Here is a 22,377-nt window from a genome sequence, read left to right as displayed (position 1 = left end):
TCCAAACGGCATATGGAAGTATTGCCGTATAAAGGGGAGGAGTTATTTGGGGTCGGTCTATCGGACCTGGTGGCCACGGCAACGACTGGAAAATCCACCTTTTTACCCCAAGTCACCTCGCAGCAGAAAAAGATACCGTCTTTTCAGGCTCAGTCCTTTCGTCCCCATAAGGGCAAGCGGGCAAAAGGCCACTCATATCTGCCCCGGGGCAGAGGAAGGGGAAAAAGACTGCAGCAAACAGCCTCTTCCCACGAACAGAAGCCCTCCCCCGCTTCTGCCAAGTCCTCAGCATGACGCTGGGGCCTTACAAGCGGACTCAGGCACGGTGGGGGCCCGTCTCAAGAATTTCAGCGCGCAGTGGGCTCACTCGCAAGTGGACCCCTGGATCCTGCAGGTAGTATCTCAGGGGTACAAATTGGAATTCGAGACGTCTCCCCCTCGCCGGTTCCTGAAGTCTGCTTTACCAACGTCTCCCCCCGACAGGGAGGCGGTATTGGAAGCCATTCACAAGCTGTATTCCCAGCAGGTGATAATCAAGGTACCCCTCCTACAACAGGGAAAGGGGTATTATTCCACGCTGTTTGTGGTACCGAAGCCGGACGGCTCGGTGAGACCCATTTTAAATCTGAAATCCTTGAACACTTACATAAAAAGGTTCAAGTTCAAGATGGAGTCACTCAGAGCAGTGATAGCGAACCTGGAAGAAGGGGACTATATGGTGTCTCTGGACATCAAGGATGCTTACCTCCATGTCCCAATTTGCCCTTCTCACCAAGGGTACCTCAGGTTTGTGGTACAGAACTGTCACTATCAGTTTCAGACGCTGCCGTTTGGATTGTCCACGGCACCCCGGGTCTTTACCAAGGTAATGGCCGAAATGATGATTCTTCTTCGAAGAAAAGGTGTCTTAATTATCCCTTACTTGGACGATCTCCTGATAAGGGCAAGGTCCAGAGAACAGTTAGAGGTCGGAGTAGCACTATCTCAAGTAGTACTACGACAGCACGGATGGATTCTAAATATTCCAAAATCGCAGCTGATTCCGACGACACGTCTGCTGTTCCTAGGGATGATTCTGGACACAGTACAGAAAAAGGTGTTTCTCCCGGAGTAGAAAGCCAAGGAGTTATCCGACCTAGTCAGGAACCTCCTAAGACCAGGCCAAGTGTCAGTACATCAATGCACAAGGGTCCTGGGAAAGATGGTGGCTTCTTACGAAGCGATTCCATTCGGCAGATTCCACGCAAGAACTTTTCAGTGGGATCTGCTGGACAAATGGTCCGGATCGCATCTTCAAATGCATCAGCGGATAACCCTGTCTCCAAGGACAAGGGTGTCTCTCCTGTGGTGGTTAGAGTGCTCATCTCCTAGAGGGCCGCAGATTCGGCATTCAGGATTGGGTCCTGGTGACCACGGATGCCAGCCTGAGAGGCTGGGGAGCAGTCACACAGGGAAGAAATTTCCAGGGCTTGTGGTCAAGCATGGAAACGTCACTTCACATAAATATCCTGGAACTAAGGGCCATTTACAATGCCCTAAGTCAGGCAAGACCTCTGCTTCAGGGTCAGCCGGTGTTGATCCAGTCGGACAACATCACGGCAGTCGCCCACGTAAACAGACAGGGCGGCACAAGAAGCAGGAGGGCAGTGATGGAAGTGGCAAGGATTCTTCGCTGGGCGGAGAATCATGTGATAGCACTGTCAGCAGTGTTCATTCCGGGAGTGGACAACTGGGAAGCAGACTTCCTCAGCAGACACGATCTTCACCCGGGGGAGTGGGGACTTCACCCAGAAGTCTTCCACATGATTGTGAACCGTTGGGAAAAACCAAAGGTGGACATGATGGCGTCCCGCCTCAACAAAAAACTGGACAGATATTGCGCCAGGTCAAGGGACCCTCAGGCAATAGCTGTGGACGCTCTGGTAACACCGTGGGTGTACCAGTCAGTGTATGTGTTCCCTCCTCTTCCTCTCATACCAAAAGTACTGAGAATCATAAGAAGGAGAGGAGTAAAGACTATACTCGTGGCTCCGGATTGGCCAAGAAGGACTTGGTACCCGGAAATTCAAGAGATGCTCACGGAAGACCCGTGGCCTCTACCTCTAAGAAAGGACCTGCTCCAGCAGGGACCATGTCTGTTCCAAGACTTACCGCGGCTGCGTTTGACGGCATGGCGGTTGAACGCCGGATCCTGAAGGAAAAAGGCATTCCGGATGAAGTCATCCCTACCCTGATCAAAGCCAGGAAGGATGTAACCATACAACATTATCACCGTATTTGGCGTAAATATGTTGCGTGGTGCGAGGCCAGGAAGGCCCCTACAGAGGAATTTCAACTGGGTCGTTTCCTGCATTTCCTGCAAACAGGACTGTCTATGGGCCTCAAATTAGGGTCCATTAAGGTTCAAATTTCGGCCCTGTCAATATTCTTCCAAAGAGAACTGGCTTCTGTTCCTGAAGTTCAGACGTTTGTCAAGGGAGTACTGCATATACAGCCTCCTTTTGTGCCTCCAGTGGCACCTTGGGATCTCAATGTAGTTTTGGGATTCCTAAAATCACATTGGTTTGAACCACTCACCACTGTGGACTTAAAATATCTCACATGGAAAGTGGTAATGCTGTTAGCCCTGGCTTCAGCCAGGCGTGTCTCAGAATTGGCGGCTTTATCCTATAAAAGCCCTTACCTAATTTTTCATACGGACAGGGCAGAATTGAGGACTCGTCCTCAATTTCTTCCTAAGGTGGTTTTCAGCATTTCACTTAAACCAGCCTATTGTGGTGCCTGCGGCTACTAGCGACTTGGAGGATTCCAAGTTGCTGGACGTAGTCAGGGCCCTGAAAATATGTTTCCAGGACGGCTGGAGTCAGAAAATCTGATTCGCTGTTTATCCTGTATGCACCCAACAAGCTGGGTGCTCCTGCTTCTAAGCAGACGATTGCTCGTTGGATTTGTAGTACAATTCAGCTTGCACATTCTGTGGCAGGCCTGCCACAGCCAAAATCTGTAAAAGCCCATTCCACACGGAAAGTGGGCTCATCTTGGGCGGCTGCCCGAGGGGTCTCGGCTTTACAACTTTGCCGAGCAGCTACTTGGTCAGGGGCAAACACGTTTGCTAAATTCTACAAATTTGATACCCTGGCTGAGGAGGACCTGGAGTTCTCTCATTCGGTGCTGCAGAGTCATTCGCACTCTCCCGCCCGTTTGGGAGCTTTGGTATAATCCCCATGGTCCTTTCGGAGTCCCCAGCATCCACTAGGACGTTAGAGAAAATAAGAATTTATTTACCGATAATTCTATTTCTCATAGTCCGTAGTGGATGCTGGGCGCCCATCCCAAGTGCGGATTGTCTGCATTACTTGTACATAGTTATTGTTACAAAAATCGGGTTATTGTTGTTGTGAGCCATCTTTTCAGAGGCTCCTTCTGTTATCATGCTGTTAACTGGGTTCAGATCACAAGTTGTACGGTGTGATTGGTGTGGCTGGTATGAGTCTTACCCGGGATTCAAAATCCTTCCTTATTGTGTACGCTCGTCCGGGCACAGTATCCTAACTGAGGCTTGGAGGAGGGTCATAGGGGGAGGAGCCAGTGCACACCAGCTGGTCCTAAAGCTTTTACTTTGTGCCCAGTCTCCTGCGGAGCCGCTATTCCCCATGGTCCTTTCGGAGTCCCCAGCATCCACTACGGACTATGAGAAATAGAATTATCGGTAAGTAAATTCTTATAATTTCACATCTGCTCTTTGGCAAATTCTTAAATAGCTTTTGTGGCTAGATCTATGTCGTAATAAAAACCAAGCTGTGCCCATTTGCTAAAACTTAGATTTATGTGCTACTGTTTGGTAAGATACTGATAACACCACCTGTATGCCTTATTTCCATGTGTAAACCGTTATAATAGACATTTTACGGTCTCTGTTGACCCTTTTTTTTTTTTTTTTTTTTTTCTCTAGTTTTTGAAACGCCAGGATTTGCTTAATGTATTGGCTCGCATGATGCGCCCAGCTTGTGATCAAGTGGTATGTAATGGGTACTTTTACTGGCATATACAGTGTCTCCTCATGAATGTTCAATTTGCTAACTAGCCTAGCCGGTCAAGATTTACTGCAGTGCCAGTTTCTAGCTGTTTCCTGATCTATATTTGTCTACTTGCTATTAATAGATGAGTATTTCTGTGGTTGGCTCAACCATCACAGCCAACCTCTTCCTATTTTTAGAGACATTTAAAAAATATTATATATTTTTATTTTTATACTTTTATATATTTTTTCTTTTTGTTACTGGCATCTAACTATCATTACACCTGTCAGGATCCCGGTGTCCGCATTATCGTGAGGACATAGCGAGTGTTAATCTCCTGTACCGAACACCTTTGCAGTGGGACTTTGAATTCACATTCGGTCAACCATATACAGATGTGTCCTCCTACTTCATTGCTGCAGTTACGTTAAACAGTCCTTGTAGTCGCGCCTAGTTGTGAGTGCATTTACTAACGCCGAGAGTCGTTTTGTGCATTTCACCCCCCCCCCCCTGTCTTGTTCGCACCGCTATGTGAATGAGACGCACAAGGAAACTCTTCTGATTAAAATGATCCGCAGTATGTCTATATTATGCGTCTAATGCTGGTAAACACTGTAATGTACCATTTCTCCGGCAGGGTCCACAGGTTATCCACAGGATAACATTGGGATATGATGAAGCGACAGCGGATTTGCACCAGTCGGTCAAAGCTTTTCGGCCTCCCAGCATGCAACAGGCCCTTCCATATATCCCCGCCTCCTGGCTCAGGCAAATAATTTTTTTGTTTGGTGTGGCAGGAGCCGGACCATGGTATAAGGGCTGCTGGTTTTTAGCAGCCATAAGCTTTCTTATTTTATTTTTATAGTCTTACTAATTTTTTTTTTTCTTTTCTTGAGTGATCTTTCTAAAACGCGGCTTATATGTACCTTAGAAAGAGTCACTCCAACAACTCTTCACCGGGTTGCAACAACGCTTACCCACGAGTACAGTGCTGTTTCAACGGGCGTCTGTGTTGGATATACTGTCAGGTCCAGCAGACGTTACCAGGCTGTGGCCGGAGCACAGGGAGAAGATAAGGCATCGGTTCCGCTTAGAAGGGGAATACGGACACAGCCGCACTGTTTTGGGAGGAGACCACCAAACAGTCGCTGACGCGGCTGCCACCGCGGGTGCACCAGCACTAGGCCTTAGGGATCATAGGCTCCAGGAATAGTATGAGGCCGCGATCCCTAGGGTGGGGAGTCAGACACTCTCCTGGTCGCCCCTTCCCCCAGTTCATGACCAGTTTCCTCTGAGTCTCCCACCATGAACTGTGTTTCCCGCTTCTGTCTGAGACGCTGTGACTGGTGCGTCAGTGTCCCCTGGGTGTCTGTGTTCACCATAGGTTCATAAAGCGGGGGTGTACACTTGAGTGTCTGGATCCACTCAGCGTTCGCAAACGTATTGATTGGTCCTGGAAGCTGGGTGAGTCTCCCTGTATCCCACTCTGAGTGGGTAATACAGCAATAAGTCTCTATCTACCTTTTGAGTATGAATAGTTAGATAAGTGCCTATGGCATATGAGTCTGTATACTATTACTGTCGTCTTCTTTCGCTATGCGTCTGAATACGGTTAGATCTTTTTTTATAAGGATGCAGTAATATGTTCTACATATTTGGAATGTATTTGTAGTTGATTATGTGCTCATATTGCTTATTATACTAATGTATAACATGTGACTGACTGCTAGTGTGATTGTTGACTTGACTATAAATTCTGTCAGTTTTTTTCTATGCCGATCCTCAATGCTGGTGCTAGCAGGGTAGGGTCGGATTGTATGTCACTTTAACAAATATTAAGGTGATTACACTCCCAAAATGTGTAGTACACTGTAACTGTTGATTTCTCTGACGTCCTAGTGGATGCTGGGGACTCCGTAAGGACCATGGGGAATAGCGGCTCCGCAGGAGACTGGGCACAACTAAGAAAGATTTAGGACTACCTGGTGTGCACTGGCTCCTCCCTCTATGCCCCTCCTCCAGACCTCAGTTAGAATTTTGTGCCCGGCCTAGCTGGATGCACACTAGGGGCTCACCTGAGCTCTTAGAAAGAAAGTATATTTAGGTTTTTTATTTTCAGTGAGATCTGCTGGCAACAGACTCACTGCTTCGAGGGACTGAGGGGAGAAGAAGCGAACCTACCTGCTTGCAGCTAGCTTGGGCTTCTTAGGCTACTGGACACCATTAGCTCCAGAGGGATCGAACACAGGCCCAGCCTCGGTCGTCCGGTCCCGGAGCAGCGCCGCCGTCCCCCTTGCAGAGCCAGAAGCAAGAAGAACGTCCAGAAAATCGGCGGCTGAAGACTCCGGTCTTCATTAAGGTAGCGCACAGCACTGCAGCTGTGCGCCATTGCTCCCCATGCACACCTCACACTCCGGTCACTGATTGGTGCAGGGCGCTGGGGGGGGGGGGGGCGCTCTGGGCTGCAATATAAATACCTTAGCTTGGCAAATAAACACATAATATAGTCAGGAAGACTATATATGTGTAAAATCCCCTGCCAAAAATATCCAGAAAAAAGCGGGAGAAGTCCGCCGTGAAGGGGGCGGGGCTATCTCCCTCAGCACACTGGCGCCATTTCCTCTCACAGCTCCGCTGGAAGACAGCTCCCCAGGCTCTCCCCTGCAGTTTCCAGACTCCATAGGGTAAAAAAGAGAGGGGGGGCACTAAATTTAGGCGCAAACTTGTGTATTATAGCAGCTATAGGGGACAAATCACTGTGTGTAGTGTGTATCCCTGTATTATATAGCGCTCTGGTGTGTGCTGGCATACTCTCTCTGTCTCCCCAAAGGACTTGGTGGGGTCCTGTCCTCAGTCAGAGCATTCCCTGTGTGTGTGCGGTGTGTCGGTACGGCTGTGTCGACATGCTTGATGAGGAGGCTTATGTGGAGGCGGAGCAGGTGCCGATAAATGTGATGGATGGACATGTGGAAGGAATTACGCGACCGTGTCAACTCCTTACATAAAAGGTTTGACGACATAGCAGATGTGGGACAGCCGGTTTCTCAGCCCGTGCCTGCCCAGGCGTCTCAAAAGCCATCAGGGGCTCTAAAACGCCCACTACCTCAGATGGCAGACACAGATGTCGACACGGATACTGACTCCAGTGTCGACGACGATGAGACTAGTGTACATTCCAATAGAGCCACTCGTTATATGATTACGGCAATGAAAAATGTGTTGCACATTTCTGATATTACCCCAGGTACCACAAAAAAGGGTATTATGTTTGGGGAGAAAAAGCTACCAGTGGTTTTTCCCCCATCTGATGAATTAAATGAAGTGTGTGAAGAAGCGTGGGCTTCCCCCGATAAGAAACTGGTAATTTCTAAAAAGTTACTAATGGCGTACCCTTTCCCGCCAGAGGACAGGTCACGTTGGGAGACATCCCCTAGGGTGGATAAAGCGCTCACACGTCTGTCAAAAAAGGTGGCACTACCGTCTCCGGACACGGCCGCCCTAAAGGAGCCTGCGGATAGAAAGCAGGAGGCTATCCTGAAGTCTGTATATACACACTCAGGAATTATACTGAGACCGGCTATTGCTTCAGCATGGATGTGCAGTGCTGCAGCTGCGTGGTCAGATTCCCTGTCATAAAACATTGATACCCTAGACAGGGACACTATATTGCTAACCGTAGAGCATATTAAAGACGCTGTCCTATACATGAGAGATGCACAGAGGGATATTTGCTGGCTGGCATCTAAAATAAACGCAATGTCCATTTCTGCCAGGAGAGGATTGTGGACTCTGCAGTGGACAGGAGATGCAGATTCTAAAAGGCACATGGAAGTTTTGCCTTACAAGGGTGAGGAGTTGTTTGGGGATGGTCTCTCGGACCTCGTTTCCACAGCGACAGCTGGGAAGTCAGCATTTTACCCCATGTTCCCTCACAGCCAAAGAAAGCACCGTATTATCAGGTACAGTCCTTTCGGCCCCAGAAAGGCAAGCGGGTTAGAGGCGCGTCCTTTCTGCCCAGAGGCAGAGGTAGAGGGAAAAAGCTGCAACATACAGCCAGTTCCCAGGAACAAAAGTCCTCCCCCGCTTCCTCTAAGTCCACCGCATGATGCTGGGGCTCCACAGGCGGAGCCAGTTACGGTGGGGGCCCGCCTCAAGAACTTCAGCGACCAGTGGGCCCGCTCACGGGTGGATCCCTGGATTCTACAAGTAGTATCTCAGGGGTACAAGCTGGAATTCGAGACGTCTCCCCCTCGCCGTTTCCTCAAATCTGCCTTGCCGACAGCTCCCCTGGACAGGGAGGCAGTGCTGGAGGCGATTCACAAGCTGTATTCTCAGCAGGTGATAATCAAGGTACCCCTCCTTCAACAAGGACGGGGTTACTATTCCACAATGTTTGTGGTACCGAAACCGGACGGTTCGGTGAGACCTATTTTAAATTTAAAATCCTTGAACACTTATATAAGAAGGTTCAAGTTCAAGATGGAATCACTCAGGGCGGTGATTGCAAGCCTGGACGAGGGGGATTACATGGTATCACTGGACATCAAGGATGCTTACCTGCATGTCCCCATTTACCCTCCTCACCAGGAGTACCTCAGATTTGTGGTACGGGACTGTCATTATCAATTCCAGACGTTGCCGTTTGGTCTGTCCACGGCACCGAGGGTCTTTACCAAGGTAATGGCCGAAATGATGATACTCCTTCGGAAAAAGGGAGTTTTAATTATCCCGTACTTGGACGATCTCCTTATAAAGGCGAGGTCCAGGGAACAGTTGTTGATCGGAGTAGCACTAGCTCGGGAAGTGCTACAACAGCACGGCTAGATCCTGAATATTCCAAAGTCGCAGCTGGTTCCTACAACGCGTCTACTGTTCCTGGGGATGGTTCTGGACACAGAACAGAAAAAAGTGTTTCTCCCGGAGGAGAAGGCCAAGGAGTTGTCATCTCTAGTCAGAGACCTCCTAAAACTAAAACAGGTGTCTGTGCACCACTGCACGCGAGTCCTGGGAAAGATGGTGGCTTCTTACGAAGCAATTCCATTCGGTAGGTTCCATGCAAGGATCTTTCAGTGGGATCTGTTGGACAAGTGGTCCGGATCGCATCTTCAGATGCATCGGCTGATAACCCTGTCTCCAAGGACCAGGGTGTCGCTGTTGTGGTGGCTGCAGAGTGCTCATCTTCTAGAGGGCCGCAGATTCGGCATACAGGACTGGGTCCTGGTGACCACGGATGCCAGCCTTCGAGGTTGGGGGGCAATCACACAGGGAAGAAACTTCCAAGGACTATGGACAAGTCAGGAGACTTCCCTACACATAAATATTCTGGTACTAAGGGCCATTTACAATGCCCTAAGTCAAGCAAGACCCCTGCTTCAACACCAGCCGGTGCTGATCCAGTCAGACAACATCACGGCGGTCGCCCATGTAAACCGACAGGGCGGCACAAGAAGCAGGATGGCGATGGCAGAAGCCACAAGGATTCTCCGATGGGCGGAAAATCACGTGGTAGCACTGTCAGCAGTGTTCATTCCCGGAGTGGACAACTGGGAAGCAGACTTCCTCAGCAGGCACGACCTCCACCCGGGAGAGTGGGGACTTCATCCAGAAGTCTTCCAGCTGATTGTAAATCGTCGGGAAAGGCCACAGGTGGACATGATGGTGTCCCGCCTCAACAAAAAGCTAAAAAGATAATGCGCCAGGTCAAGGGACCCTCAGGCGATAGCTGTGGACGCTCTAGTGACACCGTGGGTGTACCAGTCGGTTTATGTGTTCCCTCCTCTGCCTCTCATACCCAAGGTACTGAGAATAATAAGAAGGAGAGGAGTAAGAACTATACTTGTGGTTCCGGATTGGCCAAGAAGAGTTTGGTACCCAGAACTTCAAGAAATGATCTCAGAGGACCCATGGCCTCTGCCGCTCAGACAGGACCTGCTGCTGCAGGGACCCTGTCTGTTCCAAGACTTACCGCGGCTGCGTTTGACGGCATGGCTGTTGAACGCCGGGTCCTGAAGGAAAAGGGCATTCCGGAGGAAGTCATCCCTACGCTGATTAAAGCTAGGAAGGAGGTGACCGCAAACCATTATCACCGCATATGGCGAAAATATGTTGCGTGGTGTGAGGCCAGAAGGGCCCCAAACGGAGGAATTTCAGCTGGGTCGATTTCTGCACTTCCTACAGTCAGGGGGTGTCTGGGCCTAAAATTGGGTTCCATTAAGGTCCAGATTTCGGCTCTGTCGATTTTTCTTCCAAAAAGAACTGGCTTCACTGCCTGAAGTTCAGACGTTTGTTAAAGGAGTGCTGCATATTCAGCCCCCTTTTGTGCCTCCAGTGGCACCTTGGGATCTCAACGTGGTATTGAATTTCCTTAAGCCACATAGGTTTGAGCCACTTAAAACCGTGGAACTAAAATATCTCACGTGGAAAGTGGTCATGCTGTTGGCCTTGGCTTCGGCCAGGCGTGTGTCAGAATTGGCGGCTTTGTCATGTAAAAGCCCTTATCTGATTTTCCATATGGATAGGGCGGAATTGAGGACTCGTCCCCAATTTCTTCCTAAGGTGGTATCAGCTTTTCATTTGAACCAACCTATTGTGGTGCCTGCGGCTACTAAGGATTTGGAGGATTCCAAGTTACTGGACGTAGTCAGGGCCCTGAAAATCTATGTTTCCAGGACGGCTGGAGTCAGGAAAACTGACTCGCTATTTAGCTGGGTGCTCCTGCTTCAAAGCAGTCTATTGCTCGCTGGATCTGTAGTACGATTCAACTTGCACATTCTGCGGCTGGACTGCTGCATCCTAAATCTGTAAAAGCCCATTCCACGAGGAAAGTGGGCTCTTCTTGGGCGGCTGCCCGAGGGGTCTCTGCTTTACAACTTTGCCGAGCTGCTACTTGGTCGGGTTCAAACACATTTGCTAAATTCTACAAGTTTGATACCCTGGCTGAGGAGGACCTTGAGTTTGCTCATTCGGTGCTGCAGAGTCATCCGCACTCTCCCGCCCGTTTGGGAGCTTTGGTATAATCCCCATGGTCCTTACGGAGTCCCCAGCATCCACTAGGACGTCAGAGAAAATAAGAATTTACTCACCGGTAATTCTATTTCTCGTAGTCCGTAGTGGATGCTGGGCGCCCATCCCAAGTGCGGATTGTCTGCAATACTTGTATATAGTTATTGCCTAACTAAAGGGTTATTGTTTGGAGCCATCTGTTTGAGAGGCTCAGTTGTTATTCATACTGTTCACTGGGTATAGTATCACGAGTTGTACGGTGTGATTGGTGTGGCTGGTATGAGTCTTACCCGGGATTCCAAAATCCTTTCCTTATTGTGTCAGCTCTTCCGGGCACAGTTTCCTAACTGAGGTCTGGAGGAGGGGCATAGAAAGAGGAGCCAGTGCACACCAGGTAGTCCTAAATCTTTCTTAGTTGTGCCCAGTCTCCTGCGGAGCCGCTATTTCCCATGGTCTTTACGGAGTCCCCAGCATCCACTACGGACTACGAGAAATAGAATTACTGGTGAGTAAATTCTTATTTATTTATCATGTCTAAGAGCGGCAAAGGTGAGGTAAATACACTGTCAGCAACACTAACTCAAAGTTGGGTTAACATCTCAGGTGGTTGTGTGCAAATTGTTTTAGCTTTCACCAAGGTCTTTAAAAAATACACAGAAACAGGTGCAAGTTAATGCCCCTGGGGTTATGTTCACACAAACATTATCCGGTATAGCTGACGGATAATTCCAACTTCTGTACCAGGAATAGGTTACACGATTAACCCTTACATGCAGCTTCCACTTGCGGTTTATATTCCAGCAGGGGAAGGAGCAGTTGCTCAAAAGAGACAGGCGGAAAAGCCAGTGGTAAGTAAACTACATTTTCACAGTCTACACATGTTTCAGGGGAGGATGAGGGCTCATTAAATTCTAGTTCTGTATACGAAGCGGAGGAGGAAGGCTCAGCTCAGTGGACATACCTGAGTTAAAAGGTAATGGAAGCCATTCTATCCTTACAAGAATCACCTGTGTTTAAATGTTCCAAAACAGATGAGTTTCCTGGGTCAGATCAGCTGACGGAAATCAGGGAAGAGGCTTGGGCGACGCCCCATAAGAAATGGAATTCCAATTATCCTCTTCCAGCTGGGAATTGTTTAAAGAGGGAGGTGGCCCCCAAAGTAGACACGCATAATTAGTGCAAAAATCTACTTTACCTCTGTTTTCAACATCATTAAATGTCACGAATAGGAGAGTGGATGGTTTAATAAAAAAACAACAACCCATTTCTCTTTCGTCCACTAGGGGACACTGGAGCTCTCTTTAGACAGTAGGGGTGTGAAGCTTGCAACCGGAGGTGTGGCACAATCTAAAACTAGTATTGTCTGCACAGCCGGCTCCTCCCCCTTCACATCTCTCCTCCCTCAGTTTGGAAAATTGTGCTGGAGGGACAGCACGTGGAGCATCTTGGCTCCTGACTAAAACATTTCTTACAGATAGCTGCGTCAACCTAAAGAAGGGGGACAAAGCTACTTACATTGGGGGAGACAACGATCCCTTTTGAAGGGATCTGCATCTCTCCACAGGAGATTCTCTGCACACAGGGCAAATAACAGCGAGTACTGGTTTTTATACAGGGCCTTAGCAGAGTCATAGGATTCCCTTAATAACTGCTATTTAGTTTTTAGTTAGGAAGCTTAACTTACACAAGCAGGAGCTGCACCGCGGGGGGACTGGGTGAGTGGGGTCCCGTAGTGCGCGCTGGCCAGAGCTGGGTCGCTTAGTTACGCGCGGCTGAGGAGAAACCTCGGTCGCGCGGGATGCAGTGCGCAGGGCAGCCTCTCTCCTCTCCGGTGGGCGCCGTTGTGGGACTGGATGAGAGCGGTCCCGCAGCGTGCGCGCTGTCCGGAGCGCACAGTGGGGATACCAAGGAGTATCAGGTAAGAAGTCACGGGCTATGCCGCTGTGGTACTGGATGTGACGGGTCCCACAGCACGCGCTGCCGGGCGTCAGATGCGGCACTTGGACACGCAATTAGACGATAATACTGGGGAGATGGTGGTAGAGTGAAACCCCCCCCCTTCATGATAAAATGTTCAGTGGCGGCCATTGTTCCGATTCAGGCGCCAGCTTGAGGGGTAGGATCCACTCCCCCGTCTCCCTCCCATATGAAGACAGGGGTCTCTTTATCGCAGTAATAGCTCCCCCTGCTGTCCATTTTTTATGTTATAAGCCATATCACAGAAAAAAGGGCTAACAGCGCCCTCTGCTGGTATAGTCTATATTTTAGATAGGCGAGGATCTCCTGCAAAGTACTCATATTTATAATACTACTTATATTTTCAAGGGCATTCTATTTCAAAGACCCTGGTGAAAATATACGGAAGAAGGCGGATACCAACTCTACCATCGCGGCTGATTTACGGTTGGGGTGTGGAGGTTACTAGTCGGCTGGTGTATTATTTTTTATTTTTATTTTTACACATTCTACAATTTAATTGACCTGCTCCCTTTGTTTACATATACAAGGGACAGGTAATCCCAGTCGGATCCGATACCTTCATTTCCGTCATCTCTCAGTTTTTCGCTTCCTAGTTTAAAGCGTGAAAAAGCTGCGTAATCCCCTGGTACGGGGTTTATATATACATATATAACATGTCTAAAGCACCAACCAAGACTTCTAAGACCTGTTATGTTTGTACGAAATGCAACAAGAAGAGCACGCGGGTTGGCAGCTCCGGGGGTGTGCGACTCCTGCGTTGACAAGGACGCCACACGTGAGAGCAGTGCTCCGACTCTGTCATGGGAAGACAACCTTGCACATAGAATCTCCAAGGAGATGGCAGAATCACGCAAGTGGAATGGGCTGTGGGATTCTCTTAAGATGATGGAGGAATTTCTCATCAAGTTAACGCCACCTGCACATGCAGAAACGAATGTGCGCAAGGCAGTTAAAAGACCTCTTCCTGTTATACCGGAAACAGAGGAAGAAGAGGGTCTTCTCATTGATACGGAGGAAGGTGAGTTAATTGAATCTACCCTAGACGCCGATTTTCCAGAAGAGGACACGGCAATCTCGGGTATTGAGTCCTTAATTGAAGCGGTGAAGGAGATCCTAAACTTTAAGGCAGACGACGTAAAGGAGCCGGAAGAATTCGATTTATTCGAATCTCAAAGGCCGCGTTCAGCCGTGTTTCCCATTCCTAAATCCCTCCAATCTCAAATGGAGGAGGCTTGGAAACAGCCGGACAAACGCTTTCAATTTCCGAAGAGGTTTCAGATGGCTTACCCCCTTCCCAAGGCTGTCATGGATAAGTGGGAGAATCCACCAGTAGTGCATGCTTCCCTAGGAAGGTTGTCCAAGAAGACAATTTTACCAATACCTAATGTAACAACTTTAAAGGATGCTTCGGATCGTAAGGTTGACACAGCTTTAAAGTCAATTTTCGTAGCAGCAGGTGCAGCACAGAGATCTGCGATCGTATGTGCTTGGGTCAACAAGGCCATGGGCGCATGGTCTGGGCGTATTGTACAGGCTATTGAGGAGGAAAATAGTTTGGAAGAGATTACCCAATTGGCGAATCTGCTTCATACTTGTGCCAAGCCTCAAAGGATCTCAGCAGAATAGCATCACGTATTTCCGCTTCGGCCATATCGGCTAGGTGGATTTTATGGCTCAGAGATTGGCACGGAGACTCTGACACCAAGAAGGCGGTAGAATCCATCCCCTTTGGGGGTGAGATGCTTTTCGGTTCAGAATTGGACAAGTGGATTTCGCAGGCTACAGCGGGGAAATCCGCCTTTCTGCCTACTCCTTATACGAGAACCGCGCCGCAGGGTAGGAGAGGTTATTCGGGACCAGCGTTTCCTTCATTTAGATTGCAGTCCTTTCGAGCCCGAGGAAGAGGGTTTTGGTACACAAGTACGTGGAGGCAGAGGTAGAGGTCGCGCACAGGCAGCAACCAGAAAACAGGATAATATTATTTGGGATAAATGAGAGCGCAAATGCAATTAATAAAATTGTATATACTTTAATAAATGCACATAATTTATAAAACAAAATATAAATTTATCTGGAAAGTGATAGTGCTTGACACAACCCCAGAGGATTCCACAAGATGTAAATGATCCAGTAATTGCCTGTAAATCAATCATACCTTCTGAGGAAACCGCTACATTGTGACAGCGGAGAACCGCGTAAAGGCTACCCCTGTGAGGTCCACATCACTGTTCCGGTCACTGTCTCCATTGTTCCACTGCTAGTCTGCAGCCGCGCTCTCTCCTGCGTGTGTCCTGGGAAACATCTCATCAGCCCGCCCCCGTTTGTGGAGCCCGGAGCATGGGCTGACAGGGACACTGTGAGCGGTGCTGCTGACAGCCGCTCTCCCTCTCTTCACACGGCATTTGGATCCAGAGAGGTGTATGCTCTTCCTCCCCCCGCTGCATCAGACATTGAGAAGTTTACTGCTATTGAACTCCAGCAGCGGTGAGCATTAGACAATTATCCTTAAAACATCGTATACTATTCTGTGGAACTTTATTCAAATACAGTGGAAAAAGCTACCAATTCATGAGACAGCGATTGATTTACAGGCAATTACTGGATCATTTACATCTTGTGGAATCCTCTGGGGTTGTGTCAAGCACTATCACTTTCCAGATAAATTTATATTTTGTTTTATAAATTATGTGCATTTATTAAAGTATATACAATTTTATTAATTGCATTTGCGCTCTCATTTATCCCAAATAATATTGTCTTCAATTAGGTGATAATCCAAATCACCTGTTGGGAGCTGCAATTACAATTATTTTATTCTTAAGTGTTCAGTATTTATATATGAAGGAAATTTGCGCCTAATAACGAGTGTCACTGTTTGAAAACAGGATAAACCTGTTGACAAGACCGTGGCATGACGGTCTCCCGACCCACCTGGGTTCCCCTTTGGTGGGCGCACGTCTGGAAAGTTTTCGGGATATCTGGGCCACCACCTCACCAGATCTTTGAATAAACAACATAATCTCCAAGGGGTACAAACTGGATTTTCAACAGAGACCTCACACTCGATTTTTTACAACAGGTTTGCCTCTGTGCCCTCAGAAGGCAAAAGCTCTACTGACAGCAATTCAAAAATTACTACGGTCAGAGGTCATTACTACAGTTCCCGCCTCTCCGAGTGGAACGGGTTTCTATTCCAGTCTTTTTGTCGTGCCAAAGCCAGACTGGACGGTCAGACCAATACTCAATTAAAAGTTTTAAACCAGTTTTTAAAGATCTACAAATTCAAGATGGAATCAATCCAGTCGGTCATTGCAGGTTTGGAACAGGGCGAGTTTATGGTGTCCATGGACATAAAGGATGCATATCTGCATATTCCAATTTGGTCTCCCCACCAAGCTTACCTAAGGTTTGCACTGGTGAAGGATCATTACCAATTCAGAGCCCTACTGTTCGGTCTATCGTCAGCGCCAAGGATCTTCACGAAGATCATGGCGATCATGGTTGCAGGTTTGCGGCTATTAGGGGTCACGATAATACCTTATCTAGACGATCTTCTGATCAAGGCCTCTCAGGAGAAGCTGATAAAAGATGCTCAGACATCTCACCAATTTCTCATTCAACACGGGTGGATTGTGAACTTCCAGAAATCCAACCTCATTCCAACTCAAAGGATTCAATTCCTCGGCCTCATCTTGGACACTGTGCAATTGAAAATTTTCCTGCCAGGATCCAAGATCCAGGACATACAGAAGTTGGTGGATCAGGTACTACGGACACCGACAGTGTCTTTACACCTCTGTGTGCAACTTCTTGGAAAGATGGTGGCGTCGTTCGAAGCTCTCCAATACGGCAGACTTCATTCCCGACCATTCCAGATGAACCTAATTGCTCAGGGAGCGGGTTCACACTGGCTTCTTCATCGAAGAATCCGACTTTAACGGCACGTACGAGTCTCTTTGATTTGGTGGTCATTACACAAGAATCTCGCAGCAGGGAAGAGATTCGGCATTTGGGATTGGAGGATCCTGACGACAGACGCCAGTCTCAGAGGTTGGGGTGCCGTCTTCGAAGACTGTCAGTTTCAAGGAAAATGGACGTTTCTGGAGAGCAGATTGCCCATCAACATTCTCGAACTAAGAGCAGTTTACAATGCGCTTCTTCTAGCCGAAGACCTGGTCAGGGGTCAGTTTGTGAGGATACAGTCGGACAATGTCACAACGACGGCTTACATAAACCGTCAGGGAGGAACAAAGAGCAGGATGGCGTTAAGAGAAGCCACAAAGATCTTGTTGTGGGTGGAAAGGCGAAACCTCATCCTCTCGGCAGTGTTCATTCCAGGTGTGGAGAACTGGGAAGCAGATTATCTCAGTCGCCAGGACATGCATCCAGGAGAATGGTGCCTGCATCAACGGATTTTTAACATGGTGGTGAGGAGATGGGGTCTGCCTCAAGTCGATCTAATGGCGTCGCGACAGAACCACCAGTTGCCCAGATATGTGTCCAGGACGAGATTCGGCAGCAGAAGGAGTAGACTGATTAACACTTCCTTGGTGCTACAAAAGGTTTACATCTTTCCACCGTTCCCACTCATACCCAGGGTTCTGAAGCGGTTGAAACGAGAATGGGTGTGGGCGATTCTAATCGCTCCAGATTGGCCTCGCAGGAGTTGGTACTCAGACCTAAGAGGGTTATTAGCGGACAATCCTTGGCGGTTACCTCAGAGAGAGGACCTGCTATCTCAGGGACCGTTTCACCATCCGGACCTGAACAGGCTGTGTTTAATGGCGTGGCTATTGAAACCCGGATCTTAAGGAACAGAAGGATACCAAGAACGGCCATCCCTACGATGATTGCTGCTAGGAAGCCGGTCACAGCCATGCATTATTACAGAATTTGGAAGAATGGGGGTGGAATTTAACAAATTTCCACTTATCCAGACTTTTACTTTTCCTTCAGGCCGGCCTAGAGTTAGGTCTGCGGCTAGGCTCTCTGAAGGTTCAGGTTTCAGCTCTTTCCATACTTTTTCAACGGCGGTTGGCATCCTTGCCAGAGGTTCAAACATTTTTACAGTAGGTTCTTAGGATACAGCCCCCTTTTCGTCCTCCCACTGTGCCATGGGATTTAAATTTGGTGCTGGACTTTTTGAGATAAACACTCTTTGAGCCGTTGGCGAGAACAGACCTAAAATATCTCTCCTGGAAGGTAACGTTATTGCTAGCCTTGGCTTCGGCTAGGCGGGTTTCTGAGTTGGGAGCCTTATCATGTAAGAGCCCCTTTTTAATATTTCACGAGGGTAGGGCGGAACTCCGTACAAGAGCGGACTTTCTTCCCAAGGTTGTTTCCGGTTTTCATATAAACCAACCAATTGTGGTCCCATCTTTCCGGGGTACCGCAGATGGAGATGTGGCGTTGGATGTTGTCCGAGGTTTACGGGTGTACGTACAAGTTACGTCGTCCTTCAGGAAGTCGGACCATATATTTGTCCTTTATGATGGGCCAAAGAAGGGTTGGCCGGCTTCTAAGCAGTCTCTGTCTCGATGGATTAGACTTGCCATTCGGCAAGCTTATATTTCCTGTGGAAAACAGATTCCGGTCCAGACTGGTGCTCCTACCACCCGGTCAGTGGGTGCCTCATGGGCGGCTGCCAGAGGTGCTTCCACTACTCAACTTTGCAGAGCGGCGACGTGGACCTCAGCCCACACGTTCGCGAAATTTTACAAGTTTGATACCTTTGCGTCCGAAGTTCTAACTTTGGGCGTTTCGTTTTGCAGGCCTCCGACAGCACTCCCTCCTTTGGGACGTCCCCTACTGTCTAAAGAGAGCTCCAGTGTCCCCTAGTGGATGAAAGAGAAAAGAGGATTTTGGTACTTACCGATAAATCCATTTCTCTGAATCCTCTAGGGGACACTGGACGACGGCCTCGGTGCTGTCAGCCTGCTGTGTTTCTGGTTCTTGTTCAAACAGTTCGTACAAACAGTGTTAGGTTTTTCAGTTGAAGTTTCTTGGATGCTGTTTGATAGGTTGTACGGTTCGGTTCCTCGCCATTTGCGCTAGTATCATGTCCTATTCTCTCAGTCAAATTTTCCAAACTGAGGGAGGAGGGATGTGAAGGGGGAGGAGCCGGCTGTGCAGACAATACTAGTTTTAGATTGTGCCACACCTCCGGTTGCAAGCTTCACACCCCTACTGTCTAAAGAGAGCTCCAGTGTCCCCTAGAGGATTCAGAGAAATGGATTTATCGGTAAGTACCAAAATCCTCCTTTTTTTTTTTTTTTCTCCCCTGTCTTGGGCAGTCAGAAGACCGGCCATGGCCTCAGCTTGGATGGCAAAAGCAATGGCTGCCCGGGCTGATGCACTGGAAGGGAATCTCTCAATGGCATCTAGAGAGCAAAAATCCCATATGGCACATATAAAACAGGCTGCAATGTTCTTGAAAAAAGCAGTTTTGGATATGGTTACAATTGCCTCCAGGACATCAGCTGCAACACTAGTCGCTTGCAGAGCGGTTTGGCTATGTACATGGAAAGCTGATTCAGAATCTAAAAAGGTTTTGGAGTCTTTACCTTTCTCTGGAGATATTCTTGTTGGTAAAGAATTGACAGTTCCAGCTTTTCGGCCCTTTTGGTCTCAGGGAAAAGTTAAAGGAAAAAATTATGGCAAACAGCCCCAATATAACAAGTATGGTAAGACTAAAAAGCATTGGGCTACCAGAGGACCTGTTTGTAAAACAGAAGATAAGCCATCAGCCTGATGGTGTGGGCCTCCTCCTGAGGGACCCGGCTTCTTCAGGTTGCTCAGATCTGACAGCAGTGTACAACAGATGTCGCCAGGAAGCGGTATCTTTCGGTTATGCATTGCTTTCAAGAAACACCCTCCTCCAAAGGTTTTTTTTGTACCAGCCCGTCTTGGGTAGAGACGAAGGCCTGGACTTTGTAAGAGGCAGTTCAGAAGTTGCTTCAGTCAGAAGTAATTATTCCAATTCCTCCTGCACAACGAGGACAGGGTTTTTTACTCCAACCTGTTTCTAGTTCAGAAGCCAAATGGGTCATTCCGGCCCATATTCAATCTCAAAGTACTGAACAAGTACATTTGGGTACCTTGGTTTCATATGGAGATTTTACATTCCATTATTTTGGCCATGCAGCCAGGGGATTTTATGGTATCCCTGGATATCCAGGATGCTTAGCTACATGTTCCTATAGCACTGTCCAATCAGTGCTATCTCAGGTTCGTTATCCTCCAAAATCATTTCAGTTCCAGGCCCTACCTTTCGGGTTGGCCACAGCCCCCGGAGTATTTACCAAGATTATGGTGATAATGGCAGCTTATCTCCGCCAGCAGGGGATAAGAATTTTTCCATACCTCGATGATCTTTTAATTCTGGCACAGTCGCAGGACTTGCTCCTGTGTCATCTGCAACAGACCGTAGCGTGTCTGCAGAGGCACGGGTGGCTCATAGATTGGGCAAAATAGTCTCTGGTTCCGCCACAGTGGATGACTCACTTAGGGGCTTTGCTGGATTCGAGCCTTCAGAGAGTACATTTTAGCTCTGAACAAGTTATCCAAAGATCAGTCAAGGATTCAGAAGCTACTACACAGTCAAAAGGTATCCATTCACGCGGCAGGGCATGTGATGAGATTGATGGTGTCAACTTCCGACAGGGTAGAATATGCTCATTTCTAATCATATGCAAAATTTGATCCTTACCAAATGGAATGGTTTTCATCAGATGATAAAAATGCAGACTATGGTCCTTGCTGTGGAAGTAAGGAGGTTGTTAGCCTGGTGACTACAGACATCCCATCTGGACAAAGGGAGACCCTTTTGGATATCAGATTGGGAAATTCTGACTGTATGCCAGCCTCCAGGGCTGGGGAGCAATGTCAGAAAAATGTTGTTTCCAGGGGCAATGGACCAAGGAAGACCGTTGCCTGCCAATAAACATGTTGGAACTTCGGGACATGTACATGGCATTTTTCAAGCAAAGAACATCCTTCGGGGAAACTAGTTCAGATCCGCTCGGACAATGTGATGGCAGTAGTATACCTCAACCATCAGGTAGGAACTCGCAGCCAAAAAGCTATGAAAGAGGTAAGTCACACACTAAAGTGGGCACAACTTCATCATCCAGCCTTGTCCACAGTATTCGTTCCCGGAGTCCTAAACTGGGAAGCGGTTTTTCTCATTCGACATGCCATTCAGGCAAGTGAATGGGCTCTACACTCTGAGGTTTTTTCCAAACTTTTGTCGACAACTGGGAGTTGCCAGACATATGTCTCATGGCGTCCCGTCAAGAACAACAAAGTTCTCGCATACGGGTCAAGAATGAAAGATCCCAGAGCAATCTTTGTGGATGCCCTGTCTGTGAGATGGGACTTTCATTTGGCCTATGTGTTTCCTCCTATGTAGTTCCGGCTTGGCTCAGAAGGCAATGGTACACAGATCTGCAGAGGTTGTCGATGGATGCTCCATTCCTACTCCCTCAACGTCCAGATCTACTGACGCAGGGTCCTTGTTATCACAGACATTTAGACCGACAGTGTTTGACGGCGTGGATTTTGAGACGCCTATCCTGAAGTCAGAAGGATTCTTACAACAGGTAATTTAAACAATATTCAGAGCAAGGAAACCTTCCTCAGCTCGAATTATCACTGTTATGGCAGGCCTATATACAATGGTGCAGTGAATGGAAGTTGACCCCAAGTCTTTCAAAGTTCCAGGGTCCTAGCATTCCTTCAGGCAGGAATGGATAAAAGTTTACAGGTGACTTCCTTGAGAGTGCAAGTGTCAGAATTGACTGTATGGTTCCAAAATAAAATTGCCAACCTACAGGATGTATGCACTTTTTCCAGGGAATGCTGCGCATTCAATCTCCTTTTGTTCCTCCTACAGTGCCTTGGGATTTAAATTTAGTCCTAAAGGCCCTTCAAGTTGTCCCATTGGAACCACTTAATAGAGTGGATTTCAGATGGTTTACAGCTAAAGTGCTCTTTCAAACAAAAAAAAGGGGTAATGACACTGTGCTAAAAGTAAAGGCAAGTTTCCCTAGAAATGCTGCTGAAGGAGGTGGGGTCACTACCAAACCCCACAAGTAGAGATTTAAACTTAAGAAAACAATTTCCCCAGCGCAAATTATAGGATAATAAAAATTATGAATCAAAAGTATTTTTCCAAACATGTTTTTTATTTAGAAAAATAATTAATGTTTGTTAAAAAACAACATGAATATTGAGCTAGTGAAACAATCTATTACCGGTAAACACAAACAAAAGACAAACTACATGTAACGTAAAAAGGTGAATTAACACCAAATATTGCTCAGTTCTTTCAAATGCATATACAGTCTCTAGATAATTAACTGCAGAGGGGGTGCGC

General features: G+C 47.8%; 1 protein-coding gene across 1 annotated transcript in view; it reads left to right on the top strand.

Annotated features, from left to right (window-relative positions):
• The window catches only part of CCDC47 (coiled-coil domain containing 47), a 70,610-nt gene that overhangs the window by 13,113 nt on the left and 35,120 nt on the right, over positions 1–22,377 (top strand). Inside the window, exon 6 of the mRNA XM_063959513.1 lies at positions 3,953–4,018. Within this exon, the coding sequence (XP_063815583.1) occupies positions 3,953–4,018 (66 nt within the window). The remainder of the gene's footprint in view (positions 1–3,952; positions 4,019–22,377) is intronic.

Source organism: Pseudophryne corroboree, chromosome 3 (assembly GCF_028390025.1).
Source record: "Pseudophryne corroboree isolate aPseCor3 chromosome 3, aPseCor3.hap2, whole genome shotgun sequence".
Taxonomy (NCBI): Eukaryota; Metazoa; Chordata; class Amphibia; order Anura; family Myobatrachidae; genus Pseudophryne; species Pseudophryne corroboree.
This window is presented reverse-complemented; position numbering and strand designations above follow the sequence as displayed.